This window comes from Festucalex cinctus, chromosome 10, assembly GCF_051991245.1.
Source record: "Festucalex cinctus isolate MCC-2025b chromosome 10, RoL_Fcin_1.0, whole genome shotgun sequence".
NCBI classification, from domain to species: domain Eukaryota; kingdom Metazoa; phylum Chordata; class Actinopteri; order Syngnathiformes; family Syngnathidae; genus Festucalex; species Festucalex cinctus.
This window is the reverse complement of record NC_135420.1, coordinates 16,117,797-16,139,538: the sequence shown is the minus strand read 5'-3', so window position 1 is coordinate 16,139,538 and position 21,742 is coordinate 16,117,797. Positions and strand designations below refer to the sequence as shown.

The following is a 21,742-nucleotide window of genomic DNA, read 5'->3' as shown; positions in this document are numbered from 1 at the left end:
AAGAATATAAAGAATAATATATTGCTATCAACGATAATCTGCCATAAAATGCTTGTCCGAGTGAATTCAAGCTCCAAGTAATTGAAGTCTTACAATAGTAGATGTCCATCTATATAAAGCAAGGCTGCGAAACGAAAATCAAAACATTGACAGCATTTTTTTTTTGGACTCCTAGTTGTCTACAAGACTCCATCACTTTTCCCCCTCTCTCCCTCTATCCTGCCATAAATAGCTCGCAATCTATTTTAGTACCACAGGACACTTGAGACTGAACAAACGACAAAACATTGGAGTGAATTTTTAGGTACGCATCCAAATGATAAAAGGCGTGTTTTCTGCTTGAAGTCAACTCATCCAAAAGATCGCTTTGAGACTAATTCCCAGCTCCGAAGTTGCATAATAAGGTCTGGTGTTTTAAATGGTTAGTGCTGTCCACTTCTCAGTTATAATCCCCGGCGGCACACTGTGGCTAATGTCTTCGTAATTGAAAGGAGGCTAGCTCCGCATCCCTCGGTGCGAGAGGGTGATTAAATCAAAACGAGGGGAGTAACGCACGAGGGGTAAGAAAGCCGTAATTTGCCACGGCTGCTTACCAAGCACAATGATAAAGTCATCCGGAGGAGACGACGACGGGCCTCCTGTATGGAGGATGGCGGCAGGAAGCTGAGAGTGAGAATGTAATGCCGTTTTCTGAGCAAGTCGCTAGTAATCAGGTTACACTCGCCTCGTGCTCAGAAGAGATCTTCTTGCTTTTGCTGCCATCCCTCATCATTAGCGGCTGCAGGCCAAGCTGCGAGCAACACAGCTATAGTGTAAGTAATGACTGGGGCTGGCTGCGAGAAAGCCTTCGTGTCCTTGCTTGCCATACTTTTCCTTAATGGGAAGGTAATGGGCAAAGAGGAAATTGGCCACGGGAGCCAGGAGACGGCTTTTGTTCTGTCAAGAGGTGACAAGTTAGCGAAGAGGAAGGTAGCTAAAATGAATTCAGCCTCAGTGTTCGGGGCCGTCCTCCATTACCTTTGTAGGATTTCGTTCCCTGTGTGCCAGGCCATCATGGTCTCCCATTTAAGCTCTTGAACTCACTCCAGCTGAATAAGTATGTGTGTGTGCTCTGAGGGAGAAAGCAAGATGGAGATTTGCTTATGCACAGTAGGTCAATGGGGAAAATTAAACAAGATGCCACTACTAAAAAATTGACTGCTTTGCTGTGGATTATTCCAAAGTACTAAGAACAATTTGGAGTCTAACCAAAATATCTCACGAGACTTCAAGTCAAGTCAAGTCAAGTCAAGTCAACTTTATTTATATAGCGCTTCCAAACAGCCTTCGGTATAGTAAGCATATGAAAGATTAATATTCTTTACAAATATATGTTCTGTGTGCTTTCACTAGTCTAAATGTGGTATTCTGATTACTATTATGCTTGTGCAATATGAATTCAGCAGCAAAATCCAACCGTTTTTATCCATGTCAGGCCGCGGGCCATTTTGCCATTTGCTGTCCACTGAAAATGACATCACAGTGCTCAGTTAACGACTAATTACGGCACACCTGTTTTTTTGTTTTTTTTTTCAGTTTAGTCAGGTGATGTTAACAAGCTGAGCCGTGATTGGTCGTTACCTGAGCCCTGAGCAACTATGATGCCATTTTCAGCCAACAGCAAGTAACGCACCACGCCGCTACCCATAATGCACCTTGAATCCGAGATGCACACTTCACTTGTTTGTATGTGTGCCTGTGACAGTTTGAAATGTTAAAATGTTACTTTGCCTGCACCGTTAGTAAAGGTTTTAGGGCATCACTCATTTCAGCTTTCAGTTGGGACCTGTCCAGTACCAGCCCATCTCCATGGGTTGAGAATGTTCGATAAATGTATATTAGTTATCCCATATCTAGTCTTTTATTTTCTCATATTTATTCTTTTATTAATTGCAAAGTGGTTATTCAACATTGTGAATTTTTTCAACATTGTGACCTCTGTTTGAACTGTGTGAGTTGGAGTTAAGAAGCTGCAGTCACAAAACAGGAACTGTGCCCTCATCACAAAACTAGTGACCGGAACATATTTTTGGTTGAGAAACTTTCAGTGTGAATGTCTGCATTGTTGCCTTTGTAATGACTAATTTCTGTAAATGATTGTGACACTGCTGCTACGTATTTCCCTAACCCCCTCAGAGCAGTCATGTCTATGTAATAGGTCAACCCAATAAAAAGAGGAGGAACTACAGAATGTGTCAGAATGGGCAGAAGTTTGTGATCTGTACACATCACTGCCCGTTTCTCCTCACGAGTAAAAAGAATATATATCTCTTGTGTAACCCATCGCTCCCTAAAAGTACCAATGTCAATTATTCAATCAAGTCTTTGCCTTTCACCATTCTTCAGTTTTTATTTGAGGAAATCGACCTGTTGTTTTTGTAAAATAATTGACATTAAAGGGGCTATGCAGGGTCTATATATATTTAAGATTTATTTATTTTATTAAAAATTTATAATGTAAAACAAAAATAAATGCTGTACATGCCATTCTGGCAGAAAAGGGAACCTCATAAAGGACAATATCATCTCCTATTAATCTGCCTTAGTAGGGTCAATTAGATAAATTTGGAATCAAAGAGGCCATGAAGAAGTGTTTCCTCATTAAAAATGTGTCCCTTTGATTAAACTGGAGCTGAATCTAGATTTAATTGGCTTCTGCTTCCCTTGTAATTCATCCCTTGAATTATTTACCAAACCCTGAAAGCAACAATACCTGAAATAATCACCGTCATGATGAAGACATATTAACGTTATCAGCTTGCCTCCGCAGGGACATTTTTGTCTAATTTTCTTTGAGAGAATAGCTTTGCTTGCTAAATTGACATTCATTGACAAACTGAGTAAGATAAGGCTTGCCGAGTGTTGATTTGAGATATTTGACACAATAATATTTATTTTCTGTTACTCATTATATTCAGCTGCAGCTATGGTGGCCATGGAAAGTGGAACATTTCCATATCGTCTCACTGTACTGTCCTTGGTTGTTTCCATCACTGTAGATGCAATCATTGGACAGGCTTAAATTAATCATCATTTAGCAGCACCCAATTACTGTGTTCATCAACTGTAGTTACACAAACAACAAGATAAAGACATAAACATCTGATTATTTGGACAAACTTGCTGCTAAATACAGATCATGTAATAGTGTATGTTTACAAGTTTACCTTGAATTCAGCACCTTTTCACTGCTGCAAATCTATTCAGAAAAAGAAGGAAAATGAGCAGGGGAAACAAGGCTATCATTTGGTGCCATGTTATCTAATAGCGCAGAAGTCTCGAGAGGCTCCATACAGCTTGAGAGGAAGCGAGGTGAGAGGAGAGGCTGTTGAAAAAGCGGCACAAACACCGCATAGGGCATCGTAGCACCCTTTGAGAGGCTGCGAAAGCGTGTTAACACTCGCCTGCACATGTCAATAGCATGTCACTAATGCGAGCCTGGCAATTAGGGACAAAGGAGCCAAATGAAATGCAACTCATGCAAATGAAAGCCATATGGACTCTCACGTAAACAGCTGTTTCTCCGACTCTAATTGAAAGCATGACGTACGTGTCTGGCATTGATTGCACATCAAGACTGACATCAATGGTGACAAAATGCATATTGAGCTGACTGCTTGGATCCAATTAATTCCTCCATGCGCACTCCGCATGAGGCCAGGCACTTTGATTTTGTAACCTGGAATACTCAAGACACAAAAATACATGGTCATAATTAGAAATAAATTATGCGCTGCAAATTGTGCAAAGTAAGCACAGTGGAAACATCAGCAAAATCCGACCAAATAACAACCTCATTAATGGAAAAACTCATTAGCCAAAAGCTATCTACAAGGAGTAACACAAGCGGGAGGGGCCTAACACTAACACTGTAGGCTAAAACATGCATCACCTGGCGTAGGATGCTGGTCACCCCAGAAGGCGAGTGTGTGTCCAGTCGTGTGTCATGTCAAAACTGAGATGCTTTTTACATGCTCCGTGACCCCATGTGAATGTTTAATGAGAAGCGGCCAGTGTTTCACGTTTCATTGCAAGTCTCGGCCATCTACAGGGGTTCCACACACAACATTCCCATCAAGGAACATCTTGCAGTCTACAGTAGGCCTCAATACAAGATGTTATTTAGATTCTTGACCCCTTTAGCGAATACAGTGGTCATTGGTTTAAATAAATAAATAAAAATACTCAAAAAAAAAAAAAAAAAAAAAAAAAAAAACAGAGCACCAGCTTCTGTTCTTCTGAGTGTTTTATTTTCCTGATTTTTTTTTAAATATATTTTTTCCCTCTTTTTTCTGAATAGTTTTTTTTTATGTTTTTCCGAGTAATTTTTCCTCCTGTTTTTCCTGAATATCACCCCCGTTGTCAGAATATTTTTATGACAAACTATTCACTAAAACAGAAAAAAATTATTCAGGAAAAAACAAAACATTAAAAAAAATATATACACACAAAAAAAGCTCCCCCTCAAAAATGAGAAGAAAAAAAAAAAAAAACAGACGTCTTTTGTTCAAGTGAATGCAATACACTTCGGTAGTAAAAGAGCAGAACAATTATGCTTGATGATAGTAGTACTGTAATGATCCCTGTTTACATCCCTCCATCCATTTCCGAAAGCTCTTGTTCTCCATTCAAAATACGGGTGAGCTATCCCTAGCCTATCCCAGCTGACTTTGGGCTGAAGGTGGGTAGCCCAAAAGCAATCACCATGGAAATGGATACTGAAAACACAACTTTAGTGTTGTTGAAATGACCCCTGAGTATCATTCTAGATGTTTTTGCCAACGACGACTGTGGCAACAGCGCTGGCAAACAGCTGCTCAGCAAGATGCTGCTATGAAGCCAAAATAGGTTTGTGGCTGTTTGGCCATTTATTTTGGCACACCCTGGGAATCGGAGGACTTTTTTTTTTCCTGATATCTGTTTGCACGTATTTGCTCAGCTGGCCCACAGAACAACAGCCTGAACACCACAAGGGTCCTTTTGTCGCCATCTATCCAAATCACAAACTGTTCCAAACTGTTCTGGAAGCGCTGCGCTGAAATAAATCTCACAGGAAATTGTGTGCATTTTTTCCCCTTCTAAATCTAATCGGGGACAATTAGAGCTTGCGTGGTGGATGAAATTGCGCTTAATTATGCCTCGATTAATGAACGTGCGCTCACTATAAAGATAAGTAGCATAAGCTCTTTGTTGGAAATATGTTTTTGGGGAGAAAATAGTTTTTTCCCCCACAAGCCAGACTTCTTTCACTGCCGACTCCAGAGACTGGGAATTGAAAATACTCCGGCCATATTAATGTTTACTTGCACAATATGAAGTGCAGTACATTTTTGGTCTTCTTTGTCTCCTACTATTCATTCAAGATTCTTTGCTTCACATCCTGTGACCAATCCCGAGGTATGAAAACCTTTAGGGCCACTGTCATTCATCTTGAGCCAAACAAGTCAGAGTCATTTTGCTTGTGGATTTGCACCTCAAATAATGTAAGGTGAAGTCAGTCCCAGAAGTAAGAAACAGGACGTCAAAGACCTCGTAGATAGCAAAAGAGAAAATGTGATGGGTTAATAGCACAGCCTAAATCGTGTGAAAGTAATGTATGAAAGTCAACATAAAGCTATACACCAGATATATGTGTTCATAGTAAAGTTTTAATTGCCACCATCACAGCACCAAAGAGAAAAACAGCTCAAGCAGCGAATAAACCCCACTCCGCCAATGTGACTAATGAGTAAGCGAAATCTAAACACATACTTACCATGAGTAGTGCATATACTGTTAAGCTCCCTCTCCCCCCCGAAATGATGCAAGTGCCTCAAAATATCCTATAAAGAATAGCAACGCCACATAAAATCCCATTGAACCCTTTTGTGCAAAGCATGTGTTAGTTGGAATACAAGAAGAACGCTCCCTGACAGGCAAACACCCTGGTCACCTGAAGATAAGTACAGTGCTGCAGTCCAAGCAATTTATGGGTGGAATGATTCGCTTGAATGCAACCCCCAGGCACACAAAAACAAACAAAAAAAAAAAGCGGAAAAGAATTTAATTTGAAATATAGCAAGAAAGCCGATTAATTTTTATTTATGGATTTATAAATGTGACATCCGTGTTAAGCTCACTGATGTGACTGTCATTTAATTTATTTTTAATTACCAGGTCACCAGATATGATGGAAGGGATTCATTATTTGATGAGTCACTGGTACATGCTTCATGAGGGGCGATTCGACGGGTCGGCTTTCAAAGGCATTATTTTAACTAACGTTGACTTATAGTCATTAAAATTAAAAATATTAGAAGGCGTAAACAGCCTAATATTAATCCACTAAAAAAAACATTAAATACACTTTTTAGCTTTATGACGAATGGGGAGGGATAGTAAACATGGCCTAGCTCATGTGACATGAAATCAACCACTAAAAGCACTGGAATAGTGAAATACACAAAATGCACGTAAAACACACATATACATTTTGCCAGTCAATGCTAATGTGAGAAAAGTCAAGTCAAAGTTGATTCATCAGTGACGTCATTGCTCCCAACCCAACACAGTTCAGGCTCGTTTTATATAAAGAGAGTTTCTGACAGACCGGCACAGATACAAATGGAAATAAATGATTGAAACTACAACTCACAATTACGTTGAATGTTGTAATTAGTGAATAAGTCTGCATGTTGGTCTAGCTTTCATGGGTGGGCAAACTCGGTCCTCGAGGGCCGGAGTCCTGCAGGTTTTGGATGTTTCCCTTCCCCAACACAGCTGATACATGATCAGCTCATCAGCAAGCTTTCTGTAAGCCTGATAACGATCCTGTTGATTTGAATGAGCTTGTGTTGGAAGAGGGAAACTTCCAAAACCTGCAGGATTCTGGCCCTCGAGGATTGAGTTTGCCCACCTCTGAAGCTAGTTAGACAGTCACGTCTTGTGTTCCAAAGCATAGCATGTTGTAAGATAGAATGTTATAGTTAGGCTAAAAAAAATTTAAAAAAAAACACACATTTCTCAGTCTCATTGATTCTATTTCATTTGTGCTTGTTTTGTTGAGGCTGATTTTTTTGAAATTTATGAAAATGCCCAGTTTTCATTGTAGAACAAAGGGGAGTACAGCGTACACCGTATTGTTACAGTGACTGGTCCATCGCGAAGGGTCTTGAATGTGGGTTTTGTGTGTGCATGTTATTGTTGTTATATATTAAAAACTTATTATATTTATGTATTAAAAAAAATAAATAAATAAAAAAAGATCAGCTGTTAATGCACCTCGGGTTCTAACCTGTCGGCGGAATTTTAGCTCACTGGTAGTGCTCTGCCCTCGGAAACCAGAGAAGTGTTCACGGCCCAGGTTCAATCCCCACACCTCTCAAAAAAAAACAACAAAAAAAATTGACTTCAGGAGAAAAAAGATGGATGAATGGAAAGTCTGTAAACTGGCTGATTGAATGACGAGATGCCAAAAACACTTTATTAGCGATTAGTGGAATGATAAAGTCAACTCGGTGACTAATCAGTTCGACCTCTAACACAATGTGATAACCACAATGAAGTCGTTCGCAAGTACTTGGGCCAAAGTCCAAAACAATGTTTGGAGTATTGGAACTTCAAGTTAACTTTAGAACATTTTTGCATTATCGTACATATTTTATTAAGATTGTGGCCCAGGGGTCAGTTTATAATCAATGCACGGGGGGGAAACGATTTTAATAGAAGACAACTTTTCCGCCACCTCGGAAGTCTCTAATTAGTTCAGTGGCCTGAGTTAAACTTTTGTTACAGATTAAATACGATTCAAAAGGAACTGATTAGGGAGAGCAATGAACCCACCGTGGTGTGAGTCATGCTTGCAATTATGCGCACAGATGGAATGATCACAATGAAACGCTACAACAGTTACAATGAAATCAGGTCATTTGTGCTTTAGGTACAAAGAAGGTTGCTTTATGACAAAAAAAAAATCATGCATAATGCGAGCTTTTCTGCCAAAGTATTGTATTCAATCAGCATGAGCTAGTAAGAAATTGGGGCCAGATGCAGATGTTTGGTTTCGAGAGCAATTACAGCAGGCTGGTGTGACACATGATTGGTGGTTGCCCTGATTGGCAAAGAAATCACTTGTCTTTGTCGCCAGCCTCTTTCGAAGCTTGCCTCGACGCGGGCCAACCCTTTGTGACAGTGATGTATGAGCAGTGTCGCAAACGCAGCAAATTCTCATTAGATGACTCCTCAACACCAGGTCAGGGTGTAATTTTCCCTCACACATTACGCGTGCCACCAAGATTCTCCATTCATTAGAAAACGCCATCCTCGTCAACTTCATGAAAGGCAATAAACTGTGGCAGGAAATGTCACACCGAGGAAGAAAAACATCTCATTAGTGCTTTCAGTGGAAATGAAATGACTGCAATAAAATTAACACAACATTTATAAATATCAGCAAGACTTATCTCCAAGCCCTGCTGGAAGTCGATTATTGGCTGCAATACTGTATAGGAGTCACACAGTGAGAGTCTGTGTGTGTAATTGGAAACACTCTCGCCATAATGTGTGACTAGCATGTGTAGCACACTTCTCGCCTTCTGGCTGATGGGATGAGAAGAATCAGAATCATCTTTATTTGACATGTTAGGCCCACATAGAATTGATCTTTTACTGAGGATGTTCGATACCATTGATTATTTTTTCGATACCAGTACGAGTACTCAACCCTTAATAATGACTGCTACCAATACTTAGCACCGATATTACCGGTACTTTTGTACTGGACAAGTTTTCCATCAAACATGCCAGATTCACTGTCGTCATTGTAGTATTGTCAGTCAGTCTCGTTACCTACCGTGCGGCTCCTCAAAAGTGACGCCGGCTTTTGCGAAAGCTCCAACATTAGTGCAAGTAGACACGTTAGCCCAAACATGCACAATCTATTCACAAATTGTGACGTAACCCGCTCTTATAAAGTGAAAGCACAAAGACGTCCATCTGTATCTTAATACAGGAAATCCGGCCCTGGTTGAAGACTGGCGGGCATTATGAGAACCCAAAAGACTCAACTGCCAGTCCTCAACCAGGACCGCATTTCCTGTATATAAGCAATGTGTCAGCGGAAATGCTCCCACACAAGCGGAGCGGTTACTAAAGTCGCACATATTGACAGATTTTGGAACTCTTTGCACACATAAGGCGCACCTCATTATTGAGCGTGGCTTAGATTTTTGAGAATTTTTTTTACTTTTAGGTGCACCATATAGTCGTGAAAATACGGTATACACAAATGTGCAACGTACAGAGAGCCATTTGCAAACATAATTAAACAAATAATCGGAGTGACACATCAGATATGTTGGTTTTGCTTTTTCTTAGGCTTTTTCATGACACTTATTCCCAAAGAAGGTGGAGCATTGACAAGGACTGTTAAGAGAAGAAGAAAATGTGTGAAGCTTTCGAAGTCTTAATCGAAAGATGTCCAGGCACTAGAGTCAACTGCTAACAATTTCTTCTAGTTGTAGTTGCTAGGTAGCGAGCCGCTAACTGGCTAGATGCTATACGCACCTTTGAACACTGCATTGAAGGATGTATTGTCTGTACAGACCGTTTTGTGGGCATCCTGATTATTACATTAACGGTTCAATTCATTTAACATTTAGATTTAACACTTAGATTTTAAAATGCCGTATAGTAACTCGGGTGAGCAATAGAGCTGAGAGAAACACATTGAAAAAAGAGAATAGACTGTTGGGAACACTTTCATGGACCAAATTAGACATTTACAAGTTATAAATGTCACTGGTTCTGATAGCCCTGCTGGCGCTAACCACCAGCCATTGATGTATTCAAAAGGGATACTGTTGCCTTTAAAGAATTCAGTATGGGGCAATAAAAATCATGTCACAGCATAAATGCGTGCATATGATTTTTAAAAAATGACTGAAGATGTTGGTCATGAAAAGAAATGTGAACAAATGATTTCCTTGCACTTCATCTGATGCCGGGATAATGCAGCGTATGCGTTTTGATGCCTGTCCCTGTACTTTTGTTTGACCTCTCGCAACTCACCTCCCGCAGTTGCTCTTGGCTTCATAGAGTGAGGTCACAAACAGTGGAAGGGTAGCCGCTGCACAGATGGGACATTGATCACAGGGACCAGGACGAGATATATAAATACTGTATATATATACAGCAAGCAGGCAACTGCAGCTGCACCTGACTGTGGTTCGCAGCGGTTGCATGAATAAATCACGATGAAGCATCATCTTCTATGCAGCGAGTAGCTCATGAGACAACCTTTTACACATATGTAAAAGTAAACGAGATGGAGCTTTGAAATATGAATAAAGTATACTTTATACAGTTTATTCAAACAGCTGATCGATACCTTTTTAAATAAAAAATTATACCTATATAAAAATCTGAAATTTCTCAAAGATGAAATGATGATGATGATGATGAAGCTTTATTACAGACTCGAAGTCCAAACACACACAGACCAATAAAAAAATAAATAAATAAAGCAGAAATACATACATATCAATATACACTAAGAAGCATTATATAAAAGACAACAGTACCAATGTTTCCAGAACTGGGACTGATATCGTATAGCACTTCGACAGATGTTTGACAAATGTACAATAATTTCATTGTTCGAATCATTTAACCGACAGACAAATTTAAACATCAAATTTCTCAATGTTGCCTGCAGTGTGTTAACTCTTTCAGTTACAAACATTTCACTTGCACTAGACCATCGAGGTCGATTTAATAGTACTCTCAGTGCATCATTATAAGCTATCTTAATTTTTTGTAAGCTAGTTTGGGTATAATTTAACCACAAATGGGCCGTATACAGAGGAGTACAATATGCTCTGAACAGCGACAGCTTCACCTCCTTAGTGCATGCATAAAACTTACGTCTAAGCATATTTGCCTGTACATATAAAACCCGGCGCTGCCTACAAATATCATCGTCATCAGACATTTTGTCCGTAAAGAAATGGCCAAGATACCTGACTTTATCACAAAATAAAAGATCATTATTCAGAAGCCTGAAAGTTGGAAGATTAAGATTTTTATCCTCCTTTGTTCGACAAATCATTACTACACTTTTAGTAGCATTATACTTAATGTCATGATATACCCCATACTCTGAACATTTATTTAGCATCTGTTGGAGACCTGCACTGCTGGGAGAAAAAATCACCAAATCATCTGCATACATAATATGATTTACTAATAAATTTCCAATCATACAACCAGTTTTGCAGGCCCCCAACTGTTTGGAGAGGTCATCCATATATACATTAAATAATAGTGGGGAAAGAATTCCCCCTTGCCTCACCCCATTACTAACACCAAATGGGGCTGAGACGCTACTCCCCCATTTTACTTGCATAGTTTGATGGCCATACCAGTATACCAGGATCCTCAGCAAGTATTTTGGCACACCTCTTCGATCTAGTTTTTCAAATAGTTTTCTATGATTAATTCGATCAAATGCTTTAGAAGCATCTATAAAGCTCAAAAGGACAGAGGAATTATTACTTTTATACTGGTTGATCATTTCCTTTAAAGCATAAATACACATATCTGTACTGTGTTTACCTTTAAAACCAAATTGATTATCCGTGGTTTTTATGAAGTCTTTCAGCCTGAGCAGCAAGATTTTTTCCAGAACCTTAGACAATACACTGGCTAGTGCTATCGGCCTGTAATTATCAAGGCTGCCCACTTTACCGGTTTTATCCTTGATTACCGGCACCAGCATAACAGACAGCATCGAATCTGGAAGAATGCCATGGAACAAAAGGCTTGTAAAGCATAAAGCAAGAAGTGGAGCCAACCTCTGACTCGCATATTTAAGATGTTCAGCAGAAACCTGGTCCATACCACTCACTTTATCATTTGGCAGAGAGGTAATTGCCTCAGACACTTCTTGTGACGTAATCACTAAGGAATCATTATAATCAACATAATCCACTCTGTATGGTTCACTCAGAATACAATTAAATAAGGTACTATAATGCTTTTGCCAGAGAGCTACAATATTATCAGATCCGGATATTCCTTCGATAGTGCTAGGTAAAATTATTTTACTATTATTAATAACTTTTACTTCTTTCCAGAAGTCAATAGCATTATTCTTTAAAAGCTTCTCCGCCAAAGAGTCAGCCCTCAATGTCTGCTCATTTCTACAGATAAAACGTATAGCATATTTATACCTTGCATTAGTTTGCTTCTTCTAAATGGAAAATTTATTGAAGTTTAAAGTTAAATATAACTGAATTGTACTGAGGTAGCAATTCCTTTGCACACCACTAGAGGGAGCACAATACCACATTTCAATAATCATGATTGTGAACTACACATTCATGTAATAGGTACAGCAATGTAAACCAATAGAAAGTTTGCATGTTTCATGTTTATGTCACGTTGCTAGGCAGACTTCAAAGAGCTTAATAATAACTGCTGTTTAAAACCAAACCAATCATTTGATGTCAAAAATGTCCATTAGGCCAAGGAGAGAGACATGCACATGCAAGTAAATGACACTAAAATCAGCACTCCATGAATTACAGTTTTTATGCATCTTAATTTCATAAATTACTACTGTGTGATGACTTTAAATTATGCATTTGTGTTTGTCTAAGTGTATCTTCTCTCTCGACTAGATTCAGCTGGGAAGGCGCCGCTCACCAAAAAGGATGAATGGATGTCTATTATGTATTGACCAAAAGAAATAGATGGCAATGTTAAATATGCATTATTGTTTCAGCGCAAACAGCCCAAGGCAATTTTCGACATACTTTAGGCAGTAGCGAAGTTGTGCCCATCTGTTATTATTTTTAAAGAGGTGAGGGAAGAAGTGAAAGTAATACACCAGGGACAAAGATTCCAGGCCTTCGTGATAAAGGGCGAACTAATCCCTTCTCACTGGATAAGCTTGCATCCTTCATGGGGGCACCTCCGGTTATTGTAAAGGTCATAAAAACACCACAACAGGCCCATGATAGTGAACGTTTGCAGTCAAACAGACTGCAAGCCTAGCGGATGAGTTAAAGCCTACCAATCCAAACAGGAAATACATGAAACATTGCATAATAGGATCTACACTTCATCCAAATGACTACTAGCAATCATTTTGAAAGACGGATGGACTAAGTATTTTTGAATGTTGGGATAGTACATTCTTAACTTCAAGGCATAGCTCTATTACTTTGACATTTTGGTTGTTAGAGATTATTGCTACACTGAGAAAGCCCAGAGGAAGAACAAACGGACATCAGGCCAATAAAGAGATGATTATGAATCTGATATTTGCACTTGAGACAAGACTATTAAACACTAGAATTATTGGATCAGTCCCATCTGCTGAAGAAACATGTCATATATCTTGCAAGACAACATTAGGCTGTAAAGTTTTTCTTTTGTTTTGTTTTGTTTTGTTTTTAAGGATGATGCACATTTAGGAGCCATTAGGGCTTCCTGCTTAAGGACACTTCAAACAGAGGCTTTGTCGCTGTCTTTAATGGCCTGCGGAGGTCTGTGTCTCCAGTGAACATCTGCGGCTCTGTAACGGCTACAATGCCAATAGACGCAGCTCCTGGCTGTGGGAAAATTCAAAGTCAAGGAGTACCTGAGGTACTGTGATCAAAAAGATGAGGTGAAAATTGTAGAAAATAAGCAGCCAAAATCAATGTCACCTCTTACACTTGAAACTTCTCCAGTTATGTAACGTGGCCTTGGCAGCTATCGCATTTTTACTCAACAAAGTTTGCTCCTTCTAAATAGGCTGTAAAAGGGTTTTCAAAATGTACATTACAGTGGAATCTCCAAAGTTGAATGTTTATGTCGGGTGTGTGTCTTGACTGTACTGATTACCAGAAGATCTTCTTGTTTGTTCAGTCAATATTTAGTGTCATAAAATGTGAGTTATTATATACATTCTAATACAAGTCCTAAGTGAGCAATCCACATAAACTGTTTGCTCTTTACTGCACTGCTTTCCTCTGACATGAAGCGTCACTGGCTAAGCAAATGTGTAAACATGGAGGCTTATCATCATATTGAGTAGTTGCCAACATTACACACACACACACACTACGAAGCCACACAGGAGTCAAGCAACGTCATCTGTCAATACAAAATCAGTTATCACCATGTGATAACCCGCCATCATAGTGGTGTTAAGTTGTGGATGATCACGCTTATCACAGTCTCAAGTCAACACATTGTGCAGTGACTTTTCATCGCCATAGTCTTGTGGATGTCTTGTTACCGTAGAGAGCTTCACATACTGTAGTATTTCCATCATCATACGATATAAAGTCTTGTATGTAAGACGCCCTGGATGCGGGCGAAGCACCGCGTTGTCATTGAACTGTCCTGACGCAAGTCATTGTTGATTTCACTGTTGTAGGGCAAAGACTCTAGGGCTGCAGATAAGACTGTTGCCATGGTCCTGAAGGAGATACCAAGTAAAGCGTCATCAGAAGGGAAGCCCCTCCTCACGGTGACTACCAAGGTGGGCAGAACCATTTCAGAACACCTGCTGCCTCCGAGTGAATTGTGTTGGTTGTACAGATGCAATAACAAATTGACTGTTGTAGATGAAGAAGCAGTCATTTTCCGTACTAAATACTGTAAAGCATTATTACTTTTGACACACCAACCTCAGACACGCACTGTTCCATCATATTAGTTGTAGTTGACACTAAGGTGATGATAATCATGTTGACTTTGATTAATCGATGACATAATTTGTTTTATCGGTCGTCAACTCCTTATACACGGCTCCAAACACAAACTTGCTGCATCGTTCACTGCACACGCCCGACCCCCCAACTTTGTTCACCCAATCACATTCAGGTGGGACTTTTGGTTAATTGGAGAACTCTAACACAAATTCACATTATACAACTGCAGGGTTGTGAGTCGCTAAATGTATAATAGCGGACAATAATAAGAATACACGATGAAGAGTATCAAATTTGGAGTTGTGTTAGATGGATTTTTGCAAGAGTTTTATAAGACCTTACTCAGCGTGACATCATGTCTGTGAGTTGTGATTGGATGAGTGGGTTGGGGGTGGGGCCAGTGGAAGGAGGAAGAAGATTGCAAGTGTGCGGGATGAAGGCTGACGGTTGCCGCTAATGCTAATACCATGTTTGTTTGTTTTTTCTGGTGACATAAAGCATTCATTTTCAGTATCGGTATTACCTGTCTTTTCACTGTTACGGGAGGCCATTTGGTGAATTTGCTGGCTAACGTGGATTTAACCATGTCAACCTATGGGAGTAGCCGTGGTCCAAAAATGGCAAAGATGCCGTTTGCTGCATTTCGTGTAAGAATTGAGAATTATCTTTACGGGACTTTTGAGGTCGCGTACGGGACATAACAATTTAGCCAAAATATGGGGCGTCCCGGCTAATACAGGACAGTTGGCAACCCTAGATGGAAGTGGCTTTTTTGTCCGTCAGTGTAATTATTTGTATGTCACTGACAGGCGCCCGTTTTAGCTGATGAGTGATGGGTGATGGACTGACAGACAGTACTGATGGAATGCCTACCTCTGTCTGTGGGTCCTAAAAGAGACCTGGAAGAGAACTGAACCGATTGTTTTTTTTTTTTAATAATAAATCATTCATTCAGAAATGAATCCGTCACTGAAAACCTTGAACGAAATGAATGACAAAACATATTGAACTGTCAAATTCAAGGGCATACATTCACCATTAAAGTTTCATTTAGACTGATATTATGGCAAAAAAAAGGCTATATTAATTAAATAATTGGACGAGACATGTATATTGAAAATCAAAAGTACATTTTTGTATTTACTTCATTAAAAACTAAATTTGGCTCTTACAACACACGGACCGATCCCAATTTTCTTTAATGTGGATTTGGCTTAAAAATATGACTAGTTGGTACTTCTGTATAAAAACTTTATGAACAGTAAACATGATTTTTGGACAATTCTTGATAATAAGTACGGAAATAAGTTGCATCACTGTTTAAATCACAGGGCTAAATCACAAAGGAAATGTGGCTTATATTCTGAACTTCATGGCAAATTTGGACATCTTGAACAAAAATTGTGCTGCCTCAAGACACGAGATCGAATGCTGCAGTCCTTCACGTCAATATGTATCTCCTCAGCGTGTTTCCAGGTGGTATTACCAATGGGGTCAACCCACATTTCATCTCGCTAATCAAGTCTGATAAACCTCCTCATTAACTTTTAACATCTCTTGAGCAGCGCATCAAAAACTCTTTCCAAATGCCACACACATACAACCTGTACTGACTGAGCTCGCTGCGTCCTGCTGCTTCTCTCCCTGATTGCTTTCGCAAAAAAAAAAAATGTGTGTACTGCTTTATGTCATCTTGTATTTCTGTCTGATTTAATAAACTGCGGCATGCTTTATAGTCAATTGATTTTCTAATGCGATGTCTCATTTCATAAGCTGCCACACAACCAAGATAATGGTTCTACTCGAGGGAAAAGATTAACATATGGCTCTACATTGTTGCTGAAGGACAGAAGTTTGGACAGCTGATGGTACATTAACAGACTTTTCATATTTTAGAATAGTTACAATGTCAATATCGTTCCGAAGGAAGAAGCTGCTTGAAGCACATTGAAGAACATCTTTCTCAACTAAGAGTGTCTGAATGCATTGCTTGCATCATGTCTTCCAGGGCTATCAGAAGTCATTATCAGTAAAACTGAGGAGAATGCTTGCAGTGTGGCATTTAGCTGCCTATCAATGACAAGATACTACAGTATATCTCTGACAAAAACAAAACTTCACACACACATTCATGTCTCCAAATCTCATGTGACTGCTTTGGGTGATGTTTGGTAACGCTAACAGTCGAAAAGAACTCATATGTTAACAAACTGTATTAAATCATTATTAATCAGGTACTATTTCTAATGAAAATCGCTAAAATCCTAAACATTTGTTTTATAATTTGTAGCAAAATACTGTAGCAGCTGTACTGTCAATGTCTCAAGTGAGCTGAACATTTTGTTTGGTTGAAAAATGTGGAAAGGTAAAATATTAAATAATGATTTATCGCTTTCTATATGGAGTGCAATACACTGTCTGGTTAATTTCCCATACATGCTGAAGGGAGTATCTGTTTCAAGGCAGTTTAATAATGTAAGCTTGAAGCACGGAAAACCAATTAGGTTGTTTGTATTTCTTCTTATCTTGAGATGAGACAAAAAGTTTTTCCAAAACATTTTTTAAAAGGTATTCAAAACACACACACACAATAGGAATGCATGTTACAAAGATTGATTCACCCCCCTTAAAAAAGTAAAAATGATGGTGGAAATTCTTGAGATGTTTAGGCGTTTTTTAAGGGGCGTTGTGTCCTGGCTTGATGTCACTTAGCAAATGACAGAGGCTAAGTGACAGGCTGCGGATCCTCACGCCACATGTCAAGTCAAGTCAAGTCAAGTCTATTTGTAAAGCGCATTACTGCGTAGATCTCACTGGATTTTACTGAGTCAGAGGTGAGACTCTCTGACACAACCTCCCAGAAAGCCTTCACTTGTATGAGCGAAAGAACACACAAGTCATATTTGGCAACAAGGTTATATAAACAGTCACCACCATGAGCAAAAATGGTACATTACAACCTTTATATACCTTTACACCCCACAAAAATGATCTATGTGACAAGAAAGATGTCAAGTGCAAAATAAATTCAGCCACTAATGTACAGCAAAATGTACAGTACCACCCAAACTTAGCATATAGTAGGTAGCAAATGGTAGCTAACCATATGAAAAACTATTCACCAAAACAAGGCAGTTGTTACTATATCAAAAACTCCCTTATGTGGGTTACGAAAACACAGAGAATTACAAAGAAGAAATAATTGTAGAAGAAAAAGAAATAGTAGAAGCTAACCTGTTAGCTTAAATGGTAACTTGATTAGGGTGGAAAACTCTTCTTGTCATTTTATTGTCGCAATTTTTTATTTTTTTGTTACAAATGACTTGTGAGAAAATAAAACACTCATATTGAGCAGTTTCGTGTTGACTCTGGATATTTCCCAAGCAGTCTTGGGAGGGATTAGAAGAACAAATGCTCAAATTAGAGTCTTCTGCTGAGGCACATAGATTCGTACTATGTACTACGTCCACACGCATTATGATGGTTCGATATCCAAAATTTGTCCAACATTTAAGGCATATTTTCTCCTAGAATGAATTCCTCGATCTCTACAAGCTTGAAGGCATTGGAGAGTTGGTTGCACTATGTATATCAATAATATATGAACTAGGCCAACAGACATCTAAAAAGGTCGCAGCAGCGGGTGTCTGGATCGCCAACTGAGTTATGTTGCTACCGAAGCATATTTAGTCTAAACAAAGCCTGATAATTATTATAATACTGGTTACAAAAAAATGTGGAAAAATTGTTTAAAGTGAAAGATAAATCATATTAAGTTGTGTAAAAAGAATACTCAGGATGGGCTCCAACCCACTGGAGTTTAAAGATGACTGAATTCAAGCCATCTACGAGCTGAATTATTAAATACAAACTGAAGATAAAACGACTGAATGAAGCTGGCTGTAAAAGCCTCCAGGTTCCACTCAATAACTTTGCTTCTTTACTTAAATTTTCCTTTATGTAAGCTCACCTTAAAGGCTCTGACAAGTTTATGCCATTCCCTTGACAGCAACTTCTAAAGCCCAAGCGACGCAATTAGTAGAAGTTTTCCATTACATAATTTACGAGATTAAACCTTAAAACACTTGTAAACTAATTGTACAGGTGTGTCCAAAAAGAGAAAACCGAAGCACTCGAAGGTGTTCGAAGTAAAAGGCCTTTATTGCAACATGGCCAGCTGATAAAAAATGAACAATAAAAAAAATGCCTAAGCGTTTCGGCCTTTGTCAGGGCAAGCATGATGATGTTATGCAAGTAAGTTACAATGTTCTACATGAATAGGTCTGGCTTACACTAAAAATGTTAGCTTATGACACACTTTAGCAGCCCAATCACATTCTATCAAGATGATATGTGGAGGACATGCTAGGCTAGGCTTACATTTTTACCGTTGATGTTGATGTCTGAAGATAAATGCTAAAATCTTGACAACAAAATAGAGAAACTTTGGAAGCTGAAGCAAAGACGGATACAATGACAAAGTAGCTGTCATAAACAATGACCCCGCTCCCAATGAAATTGTCTACTGACATTGAAAAAATATTCATTGAAACAACCATTTTGTACGTCAGTGAAATCAGGGTACTCGACCATACAAAATCAATGTCACATTCGTTCGTTGATGGATTTACTGTAAAAGTGGTGTTTTGCTGGTGTGTTAATGTTACTATAGATAGATAGATAGATAGATAGATAGATAGATAGATAGATACTGGAGAGAGAGCGACAGACTAAGAGAGACTGACAGATACGCACTGTAGATAGCTACTGTAGCATCTGTCAACATCTCAATATTGTCTAAATCAAAACTGATGGTGAAATGGAAATGTCTGCATGTGGCTCTTTTGACAGCGCTGACCTTCAGCCAGTCACAACACTGTAAACATAACTCTGCAGGGAATGACAGCAGACGGACAGGCATATACAGACATATTTACATTCCCAGAAAAGAAAACGCATCCTCAGTTGGCCGTCATACCAGACTATTTTCATACAATCCAAAAGGTGACCTAAAAAAATGTCAATGGTTTAATGACTGACAGTAGTAACTCTTATATGTCCAAAGACACAAGAACCATAGAAACTGGTATTCAGTCAAGGGATGTCCAAAAGATGGAGGGTCCAGCAAATATGGTAGTGTAATGCCTGGCAACATGCCTTATTTAGTTGTTTATTTGCAACTACTTATTTCAGCCACTTCTCCTCTCAAGGAGCCAACTACCAGCTCAGATTCACAGTGAGTTTAAATTAACCAGAATAAATAGACTGCAGCTTGGGGAGCTGCACTTCTGAGCTATTACTACCACACATAAAGACAATTAGAGGTTTACTGATGCTTTTTCTTCCCCCAATCATTTTCTTTAACTAAAAAGCTCCACTAGAAAGACTTTGCCTACCACAGAAATACTACCCACTCATTGTTATGTGGCTGTTGGTTTATTCGTGATAACATTTAATTAAGCCTGTACTCTTAGGGATGATTCATTGCCTCCGTAAAAGGTCAATACAATATGCCATCATTAACTGCCTAACCTGCAGTCATGTTCAATTAAATGTAGCAAACAAACGTTCAGTCAGTCAATAAACATAGACCACAACAACCCTTCGTAAATTGTATCACAATTTGTGTTGCCAGTTTTGTTCTAACACAGCATCAAGTCGATTTACTTGTGCTGGCTCAGCTATTTCCCATCCCAACACAAACTCATGTGGAACACTGTAATGAGCCATTCTCTCCATTTATTTACAAGTTTGCCAAGTGCTAAAATCTTGCTCTACAAATGTGCATAAAATCATCCAATTGTCAATATCCCCACCCTATCATGTGTCATGTAAAACGGCCTCGGCTTCTACCCATTTAATTAAAATTTTGAATGCAAATACAGCCCTGAGGGCAACAACAGCAAATGTCAAGTCTCCTTGCTGCCAAAGGCGCAAGCTGACACCGACGCTTACCTTTTCCTCCAGGACACAATTGGCTCTTAGCTCCAGAATTATGAAGCACTGATTCAGCCTTGGCGCGTCCAAGCTTCAAAACAGCATCAGTGAATTGGAAGCATTCTCCAACTGCACAAGATGATACGTGTATCACAAGGAAAACATGATTAGCATTTTTATGGTATGGGAAGACAGATAAGAAATGTTGAGTTATTGTTTGGGGTACATCCAGCTGATCTGACACAGCCAAGCTCATTTGGCTCCAATTGGTCACTAGTGATTGCATGCGATGTGTCGTTAAGTGATTGCACAATGTTTTAAAGAAGACTGCAAAACAATGTTTTGTGGCTTTTAACCAGACTTGAACGTTAACAGTTGAACTTAAATCGGTGTCTTGTATTTTCATCATGCTAGTAATTATTATGATTTTGATATGAGTCATCCTTCCATCGTTTACCTCCCTTAAAACTTTTATCTCCTCTTGCTTCTTCTACTGCTTCTACTTGTTCTTCTACTGCTTCTTTTCTGCCTCTTACTGTTTTATGCAATTAACATAGAGGCCAAACAGTAGTGAACTTTGATTTAAGGTATTTATTACTTCTCTGGTGTAAAAAGTTATATTAAAGTGTTGTATTATTCAAAACAATTTTCCCTGCTTGTTGGGAACCTTCCATGGGAATTAAATGTATGGGAATTTACAAGAACCAATAGAAATAAATTGGTTATTGCAGCAAATGTTACTACAGAAATAGTTTCTAACAAAATATTAAAATGTTTTGTTAGCCTTAATGATTAGTTAAGCTAAACTTTGACAATTTCCAACATTACCGAAAACTTTACGACGGAAAATTAAATTACCGGTACATTTCATGCGCCCACATTCTTGATTTTTGATTCTAACCTTTTTGCTTTGTCTTACCAGCTGGTGAGTGAGCAACAAGAAAGTCGCCCGCTTCTGAGTCCATCCATTGATGATTTTCTCTGCGAGACCAAGTGTGATGGGCTTTCCCGACCAGTGACCTCCAACACAGCAGGTACAACAAACAACAGTCATTTTTATTTGATTTGATTTTTTTTTTTTA

At 38.9% G+C, this 21,742-nt stretch overlaps 2 protein-coding genes across 7 annotated transcripts in view; one reads left to right on the top strand and one right to left on the bottom strand.

The window, feature by feature from the left end:
* The window catches only part of ccdc50a (coiled-coil domain containing 50a), a 136,988-nt gene that overhangs the window by 76,944 nt on the left and 38,302 nt on the right, over window positions 1-21,742 (bottom strand). For both annotated transcript variants that reach the window (XM_077533175.1, XM_077533177.1), the window contains exons 5-6: window positions 21,580-21,680; window positions 20,679-20,789 (exon numbers count right to left, since the gene is read on the bottom strand). In XM_077533175.1, the coding sequence (XP_077389301.1) occupies window positions 20,679-20,789; window positions 21,580-21,625 (157 nt within the window). In that variant the 5' untranslated portion in view covers window positions 21,626-21,680. The remainder of the gene's footprint in view (window positions 1-20,678; window positions 20,790-21,579; window positions 21,681-21,742) is intronic.
* The window catches only part of pex5la (peroxisomal biogenesis factor 5-like a), a 79,890-nt gene that overhangs the window by 23,237 nt on the left and 34,911 nt on the right, over window positions 1-21,742 (top strand). For 3 of the 5 annotated variants that reach the window (XM_077533180.1, XM_077533179.1, XM_077533178.1), the window contains exons 2-3: window positions 14,447-14,551; window positions 21,583-21,694. In XM_077533180.1, coding sequence (XP_077389306.1) covers window positions 14,447-14,551; window positions 21,583-21,694 — 217 coding nt within the window. Of the gene's footprint in view, window positions 1-1,575; window positions 1,664-14,446; window positions 14,552-21,582; window positions 21,695-21,742 lie in introns of all 5 variants that reach the window. The other 2 variants (XM_077533181.1, XM_077533183.1) reach the window with 2 other exon arrangements.